The sequence below is a fragment of the Thunnus albacares genome, chromosome 12, assembly GCF_914725855.1.
Source record: "Thunnus albacares chromosome 12, fThuAlb1.1, whole genome shotgun sequence".
NCBI classification, from domain to species: domain Eukaryota; kingdom Metazoa; phylum Chordata; class Actinopteri; order Scombriformes; family Scombridae; genus Thunnus; species Thunnus albacares.
The window spans coordinates 12,881,648-12,889,991 of record NC_058117.1 but is presented as its reverse complement, the minus strand read 5'-3'; the positions used below and the strand labels follow the sequence as shown (position 1 = coordinate 12,889,991).

Genomic DNA, 8,344 nt, shown 5'->3' with positions numbered 1-8,344 from the left:
ATCAATTGGGTAGAAAAAAGTGGAAAAAACCCCTCTGTCGCTGTAAAGGACGGGTTCACAGTTTCACTTCTTTCTTAAAATAGTCAGGCACCCAAATGAGCAATTCATAATGCACTTACAATGTAAGTGATGGGAACCATCCACAAGCCTCCGTCTGTTCCAAAATATATTTAAAAGTTTATCTGAAGCTAATATAAAGCATCAGTCATCCTAATTAGTCAAATCAAATAGATATTTTTCAACGTCAGTCTTTTTAGTGCCAAAGTTCCTCTTTTTGTTACTATAATTTCACTACAGCTCAACAGGGAAACACTGTCTGAGGAAACACAAATAGGGAATTTGATGCTAAACAGACTGTAAATGTGGCAGATATTCATTTGATATGACTAACTCAGACTGCTGAAACTTCATATAAGCTTCAGGAAAACTTTTAAATGTATTTTTGCACACTGGACACACTGTGGATTATGGCCCCAATCACTTACATTGAAAGTGCATTTGAAGGGGATCTTTTAATAGCCAGTATGAACAGGAGGAATGATTACAGCGAGGAAATCCTCTATCAGTGTTCATATGGACACCTGACTGTTGTTTTAAGACCTATGAACCTCTCCTTTAATTGAAGAGCTGTTAGTGTTTTTTGTCTTAATGGCAAAGAAAATCATGTAACCTTTTAGTATTAGGACATAATGTAGTTTCACCAAAAAAATGTGATCCAGTCAAATACTATTGTTCTGTCATCATTTTGTCAGTAAAGTCCTTCCTCCAGTCCGGCAGGTGGCAGTAAAGCGCCTAAAGCGGAGGAGAAGACATTTGAGCATGCGCAGTACAACCTAAGTTGGCGTGATCCGTACGTTGTGGAGTTGGTGAGTGTTTTTGGAGAAAGAAAACTCTAAATAATATCACGTCATGTACAGTTGTCGTCATCTCGTGTAACTCGCTAGTTTATTATCACATATACGGAGCTAACTACGTTTTAATTGTAGTACGATCATCTAAATACTTGTTGAAAGCCATTCATCATTCTCAAGTAACACCATTAGCTTAGCATTAGCATTATGCGTTCACGGTGTGCTAACACCGTAGAGATCATTCAGTACAATACATTTGTAGTGTAGCGTGATAATACTTACCTACCTCTTTACTGTGATAAATTATATCAAGTAATGTAGAAATATTTGGCTGTTGCTAATTAGCTGTGTGTTACCTTCTGGCTTTACGACCCAGTAACTAGTCTGAGCCATTGCAGAGGTATTGTATTGTTTTAAATACACATGTAATGAAACCAGACTGATAACAATTCTATCCTTGCACTCAAAACATAGTATGTTATGTGAGCAATATAATATATTATCAATGTAGTTAGTTATATAAAGTCAGTGTTTTTTAATATTTACACACAGTTGTTGGTGTAACTCCACAAATGGAGTGTTGTGCCACAATCCAGACATACATAATATGGTAACAACAGTAAATATTATTCTTCATATACATCCCTGCAACAGTATGTATGTATGTTTTTTTCCCAGGTAACCAGGAGTAACTGGAGTAACTGTCCAGTGTTGACTGGACTTTCAGGTGTGTCGGAGTGTCTGAGTCCATCACCTTGCAAAGATGGATTTCCAGCATCGAGCTGGAGGGAAGACGGGGAGCGGAGGGGTGGCTTCTGCCTCCGAGAGTAACCGTGACAGACGAGAACGGTTACGTCAGCTGGCGCTGGAGACCATTGACATCAACAAAGATCCCTACTTTATGAAAAATCATTTAGGCTCATATGAATGCAAACTTTGCCTGACACTTCACAACAATGAGGTGAGGAGGCTCATAATGATGTACCGAGATTATGTTGTCTTGGCGTAGTGTCATTTCCTGTTTTTTTTTTTAAATAACTTGTTTGAAGTGAAAAATTACAAAATATTCTCCTCTACATTACAGGGCAGCTACTTGGCTCACACACAAGGAAAGAAACATCAGACCAACTTGTAAGTCTGCTGCTTTGGGAATTTGTCTCATAAAGTACATGTACAATTTTTATTTGTTTATGTTGTGTTTCCTGTGATTCATATCACCTCACCTGCCCACAACGGATAAACATATCAAACCACAGACCCACTTTCCACCTCTGGTTGCTGTGAATTGGTCAAATATTTATTCATTTAGATAACAATCCTACTGACAGACAACAGTCTGCTGTGTCCAGTGTGTTGTTTAACAGTTCAAAACTATATGTATTGTTTGTTTTCAGAGCTCGGAGAGCAGCCAAAGAGGCAAAAGAAGCTCCTGCTCAGCCAGCTCCAGCAAAAGTGAAGGTTGAGGTCAAGAAGTTTGTCAAAATTGGTCGACCGGGATACAAAGGTAAACTACCTGCACAATTGTGTGTCAGTGCAGCCATTATATATTGATTTCACTGCAAACCGCAAATTATTATTTTAATATATTGTTATTTTAATATATGGCTTATTACTTCCTCTTCTTTATAGTAACCAAACAGAGGGACCCAGAGACCGGACAGCAGTCTTTACTTTTTCAGGTTAGTGGGAATCCCACTGAATCCCAATTTTTGATTTTGCTGGTAAAATAAAGAAAGTAGCTTTATACTAAAATTGTGTCACAGAAAAAAACATCTTATGCCACAACCTGTAAATGTCTTAGTGCAGCAGTAATGACTAAATATTGTTTCTAGCACTTGATATCTGTCTGTCCAAGACAAATTTTTCAATTTTTTTTCAAATTTCTTCTTTTCTCTGTCCATCAGATTGACTACCCAGAGATCGCTGAAGGTATTGGACCCAGGCATCGCTTCATGTCTGCGTATGAACAGCGCATCGAACCCCCCGATCGTCGCTGGCAATACCTGCTGCTGGCTGCTGAGCCATATGAGACTATCGCCTTCAAGGTGAGTGGGAGATGCATTTCTGTCGTGCTTTCATCATATTTTCCTTTTTGCTCTGACATGAAATAAACACATTTGCTCTTTTAGGTCCCCAGCAGAGAAATTGATAAAGCAGAGAACCGCTTCTGGACCCACTGGAACAGAGAAACAAAACAGGTACTGATAAGCTGATGAGAGTTTAACACAAAGCTGACCTCGGTATTTTATTTTGGGAACAGAGAAAATATGTGGTTTAACCTGTCATTTGTGTTTATTCTTCCTCCTAGTTCTTCCTGCAGTTCCACTTCAAAATGGAGAAAGCTCTTCCACAGTCCAGTGGGCCAGCGCCTCCCGCAGGTGTGAAGCGCCCTCCTCCTCTCATGAGTGCTCCTCGCCCACCGAATGATAACATGCCCCCTCCCCCGCCAGGAGGGATGCCCGTCCCACCTCTCCCCCCTGGTGCACCAGGTACCCCCCAGATGCCCCCTCAGATGCCCATGCCACCGATGCCAATGAGGCCGCCACCTCCTGAAGGCCTTTCAATGTCTAACAATTGATCCCCTTCCAGCGGATTATGATTGCTTTCTTCCATGGTGTCCGATCACCCTGCCCCGCCTGTCTACAGTGTCCCTCGCCCTTAAATTTATGTTTAAACTCCATGTTTAGTAGTTTTTTACATATTTTATTTGGGCAGTCTGTTATTGCAACTGTATAAATATGACCACACTGTTTTGTATAATGTTAAGATTCAGGATACGGAGCTATGCTTGAAAAGTAGCTCATCTTTTAAGATTGTGTTTTTGTAATTAAATGCTGTGGAGAAAAATGTTTGTGTCTCAAAGTCTGGGCTCTGACAAAGACATCACACACATGAAGATTTATTGAAGTATCCAGTGAAGAAACACAGCAGAGGAAACTGTTTTTAAGTGTAGAGCACGATTGCAGACATTCCTGAAATATTTAGACTCAAACTTTCTGAACAGAATAAAAGCATGACTATTGTTAACTGGGCTCTTTGAAGCAGCTGTCAGATGAGATAATCTTGATATTTCTTAGTAATGGCGTTCCCTTTCTGTGTAAATTAAAAAGTTTGAGCTAAATACTATTGATAACTGAGCTGCCACCATTGATAAATGATTAAAGAGGTCTTAAATCTTTCAACAGTAAAAAGAGTAAATCACATCTCAAATGAAGCAGCAATTTAAATTCCATGAAAATGCAAATGACTTAATCAAAGCTCAAATGCACAAATTCTTGTGTCTTGCAAAGCAACAAAAAGCTGTAACACACATTAATTTTGACATTTTTGTAGTAGTACTTAGTAGTAATTCACTGCTAACACCATTAAATAAATGTTATCAAATCAGTTTAAAAACTGCCAGAAAATGAACTGAACTGAACCACAGAGGAAAGAATCAACTCATCCTTTTTGAGTCTTTTTCTTCTCTTTCTTTTCTTCCAAATTTTTACTCTTCTTGGGTGCTGCTGCCTCATTTTCTTCATCCTCATCTTCCTCATATGCTTCTTCTTCGGGTTTGTCCTGTTTGTCTCTCTCTTTCTTGTCTTTGGTTTCTTTGTCCTTGGCTTTCTTGGCCCTCTTGTCCTTTAATTTCCCTCCTTGCTTCATGAGTTTTTTGTCCGTCAGCGGCTTGTTTCTGAGACCTCTGGATGCTCGTGCTGTCTCTCCTTTTCTTGACTTCCCTCTTTTGACCTCTCCCTCATCATTGTCTTCCTCATCCTCCTCCTCGTCATCGTCAAAGTCTGGCAGCCACCAAAACATCACTTCCCACAGAGTTATCTCAGGCTACAGGGGGATGGACACACACAGTTGTTGGAACAAAACAAGCTGGTAAATATTCAGTTTGTCCTTTTAGGACTGCATGAGAAAAATAGTCAAATATGGGAAAAAGTCTTTACCTCTGGTGGTTGCCCTCTGTGTCGTAAACTGCCTGAGTGTCTCACTGTCAGTTCAACTTCTTCCTCCTCCTCTACTGTCCCATGACCACGCAAAGTTTCTGTTTTTTGAGAGAAACCACACAGTCACAACAGGCATGTCATTTAGTATTTAAAGTATATCTCTTGCTTGCTAGTTTACTTGCCATGAAGTCTCTGAACGCCTGAGGTAAGCACCAGGATGGTAATGGCCACAAATAAACAGCGGTTGAGGGTGACGTTCTCCCATGGTGTTTCCATCTGGGTCAGATTCTGGATGGACAAGGTTTTGTGCAAGGATGCTGAAAGAAGAAAAGAAAGAGGAGAGAAGTGTTTGTTATAAGCAGGTAGTGTAAATTAAGCTGACAAAGATTGTGGGGAAATAGAGTACAGTAATAACTCACTTGTCCTGGGGAAGCTTACTTCACTCGGTAAAGTCTTGGGCTCTGCTTTTGGTTGCTGTGGAAGTGGCGCCATTTCCTGCAGCACAGCAACATGTACATTATAAAAAAATTAGCTATAGGAGAAAGTGTGAAAAGTGGTGCATGTTGGATGTTTTCCAACTAACCTCTTTTATTCTCCTAGTGGCGTACATTTCTGGAACAGACAGATGGGAAATTAACTGAAGGATGGTATCATGAATCATAACAACAACCAAACATGCCCTCAAAACTGGAATCTGTTTGTCCACATTTATTTTATGTATATTCATACATTTATGCTGGTTGAACATATGTTTAATTTTTATTAAACCCTCATATGCATGAAATACAATACTAATGTGCCAATACTGTACAGATTAACAAGGATAACTTTAACAACTAATGTGCACAATGCAAAAAATCTCAGCCATACTAAGTAATTTAGTTATGCAGTGAGTCCTAAAATCTTATTTTCTGCCAACTATCCAGAAACTTTCTAGAAAAAAAAGTAATTTTGTGGAAAAACTGTTCAGCAATGTTCTTTTGTATTTAACAAAACTAAGACAGCCATGCTAGCAGCTGTGTGAGGCTTTTTTTTTTTTAAGCTAAATGCTAACATCAACTTGCTAATATGCTCACAATGACAACTCTAACATGCCTATGTGTAGCTGGTGTAATGCTTACAATGCTCACCATCTTGTTAGCATGCTAAAACAGTACAGCAGAGGCTGGTGGGAGTTATAGTTTTGAAAGTATTTGCTCTTAAACAAAAATGTTGAACAAATTAAAATTGATCACATGATGGTGACAAAAAGTTAAGTGATTACCAACATATTACAATTCATCCTTAAGAGAACATTAATGTTGACCCCAAATTTAAGGGCAATCCATCCGATAGTAGTCGAGAAATTTTACTCAAAACAAAAAAATGTGAAGGTCATGGCGTCGGAAGAAAAATCTGAGGACCTTCAAAGTTGTTATCATACATGATTTGGGGACCATGAATGCCTGTATAAAATGTTGTGCCAATAGATCAAGTAGATGTCGAAATATTTCACAGGATAAGTTAGATCTTTGACCTACTGTCACATTCAGGGCATCACCAAAATCAGTAGAATTCATTCTCTGGGGAAAATCTGTACAAACTTGTCAATCTATCAAATAGTTGTTGAGATCTTTTAGTCTGGACCAACCGGCAGGCACACCAACCATCCATCCAGCATGGCTGAGGCGCATTATCACTGTGTTGCTTTTAACCAGGGATCATGTTTCAGTTGCTCCCTGTGCGGCTGCTTCCAAGTATTTATAGAGTTGTACAATATACTGTATGTACAATGGATGAAGGCTTTTATATGCAGGCATTACAGATTCTGTGTGTGTGTGTGTGTGTGTTTCGCCACCTGGTCTGTGGATCTGTCGAACAGGCTTCTGTGGAGGAGGATCTGCTCTTGGTGGCCATAACTCCTCTTCAAATGTCTCATAGCTTTCTTCCATCCCTTTCCTGAGAGAAAGTTAGTGGAGGTTGGGGAGGAGGGCAAGTGGCTAAAAACTGAGTTTATTTAAAAATGACCGAGCACATGATAAGATACAGTATGTACATGATACACAGGGCTTTGTGTGTGTGTCTGTAGTCAGAGATCAGCATATGGATTGTTGGTATTTTTAGAATTTCTTGGCAGCTGTTACCCTCTCTAAACAACACATCAATAGATCACAGTGTCATCTTAATTGTACATACAGTATCAGTATTCATCACTTTGTGCTACACTTGATCTAATCAGCGTTCCTGTTCGAATGCCCAAAATGGTACAAGTAGAAGGTCATCGTCTCTAGTTTATGAATAAAACCGAAGCAGTTTCATGACCTTCACATTTTGAATGCTGTGAGGCCCTTATGTCTTACATGACATTTCTAAACACACATTGAGCTAATGTTCCAGCAGCCCTATAAATAGATGAAGCAATGCCATTGCAGAGACAGATGGATAAGCACTGCATATAAATACACAAAAGGAAAAGAGTTGATGTTACTATTATACCTTTGGCTAGCCTCTCCTGCGATGAAACCTCACCTTTGACCCCGATTGAAGTAAAGACCTACCTGATCCGACATTTGGGTTCCCCTGGGCAGCGTCGGGGAACCTTTGTCACAGAGCTGTTGTTTCTTTGTAAAGATGGCAGCAGAGTCACACTCCGCACTGTCTGACAGCCGAGCACAGGTGCTGGAGAATGAAAAAACAAAAAGCATTGAGTGTCAGTCAGAGGCGGTGACTGAGGCAGGGCTGACATTACCATGTGCCATACAGCTGTCAAAAGGGATGGCTGAGGGAGGAAAGAAGGCCACAGGTTATACCAAGATTTGGTTAACTTTAAAGCTCATTTTAGTCAAAATGTTTTATCTCCTTTGGTATAAAAGGAGTTACAATACTTAAATTCTGCAGATTTCAAGCAACTAGCGCAACACTCCAATAAATAATAACTGTCAAAAATGGTTTTGTGGTCTGAAAATAGATGGAAAAAACAAATAGAGCTGTTTATGGCAAAGGTGTTATTTAAGATGCTTTGGATGCTTTGTTCTGTTTGTCTGGAAATCTATTTGGACATCAAACCAATTCTGTTTCATAATTCACCAGCAGAGAGCAGCACTGTACTTGGTAGATGCAGGCTGCTCTGTTCTACACATGCAGTCTGTAGTCTGTCAGACAGACTAGCCGTCATGCAGATTAACAGAAGGACACATTTCTTTTTCATGAGCTGACCAACAGCCACATCCTCTATATCAAGCTATCTATATTTTAACGATTATATTTTTGAAGAGGCTTTAGTGCATCCCTTTACAGCCTTTCTTGTCCATTGAATTAGGGAAATATTGTCATTCTGTGTGTTTGTGGTTAAGTTTTGAGGCAAATTCACCTCTTTACATGACATGGAGGCCACTAACAAGAAGCTGTATAAACAGATGTAAGGATGATTGGGTTATATCAGGATGAGGTGGTTGCAGGCCACCTTTATGTGGGAAGGGAGAGGAAGTGTTGGTAAACAGACTTGTGGCAATGCTGATGACTCATACCTTTGCTGGGACTTTACCCAATTCCAGCTGAATCACACATCACTATACC

The 8,344-nt window shown here is 39.7% G+C and overlaps 2 protein-coding genes across 3 annotated transcripts in view; one reads left to right on the top strand and one right to left on the bottom strand.

Annotated features, from left to right (window-relative positions):
• Window positions 1–761: 761 nt before the first annotated feature.
• sf3a2 (splicing factor 3a, subunit 2) lies at window positions 762–3,700 on the top strand. Of its 2 annotated transcripts, none has more exons than XM_044368069.1 (8): window positions 762–866; window positions 1,530–1,812; window positions 1,936–1,982; window positions 2,246–2,355; window positions 2,481–2,530; window positions 2,756–2,896; window positions 2,981–3,049; window positions 3,160–3,700. In XM_044368069.1, exons 2-8 carry the CDS (start codon window positions 1,615–1,617, stop codon window positions 3,427–3,429), a joined length of 885 nt encoding a protein of 294 aa, XP_044224004.1. In that variant the 5' UTR covers window positions 762–866; window positions 1,530–1,614; the 3' UTR covers window positions 3,430–3,700. The 2 variants fall into 2 exon arrangements, with proteins under 2 accessions (XP_044224004.1, XP_044224005.1); XM_044368070.1 differs by lacking the exon at window positions 762–866 and adding an exon at window positions 1,149–1,251.
• A 34-nt stretch (window positions 3,701–3,734) lies between these two features.
• Window positions 3,735–8,344, bottom strand: part of LOC122993380 — a 32,030-nt gene continuing 27,420 nt past the window's right edge. The window contains exons 4-10 of the mRNA XM_044367512.1: window positions 7,327–7,447; window positions 6,627–6,727; window positions 5,373–5,401; window positions 5,209–5,284; window positions 4,972–5,106; window positions 4,790–4,887; window positions 3,735–4,676 (exon numbers count right to left, since the gene is read on the bottom strand). Of these exons, the coding sequence (XP_044223447.1) occupies window positions 4,293–4,676; window positions 4,790–4,887; window positions 4,972–5,106; window positions 5,209–5,284; window positions 5,373–5,401; window positions 6,627–6,727; window positions 7,327–7,447 (944 nt within the window). The 3' untranslated portion in view covers window positions 3,735–4,292. The remainder of the gene's footprint in view (window positions 4,677–4,789; window positions 4,888–4,971; window positions 5,107–5,208; window positions 5,285–5,372; window positions 5,402–6,626; window positions 6,728–7,326; window positions 7,448–8,344) is intronic.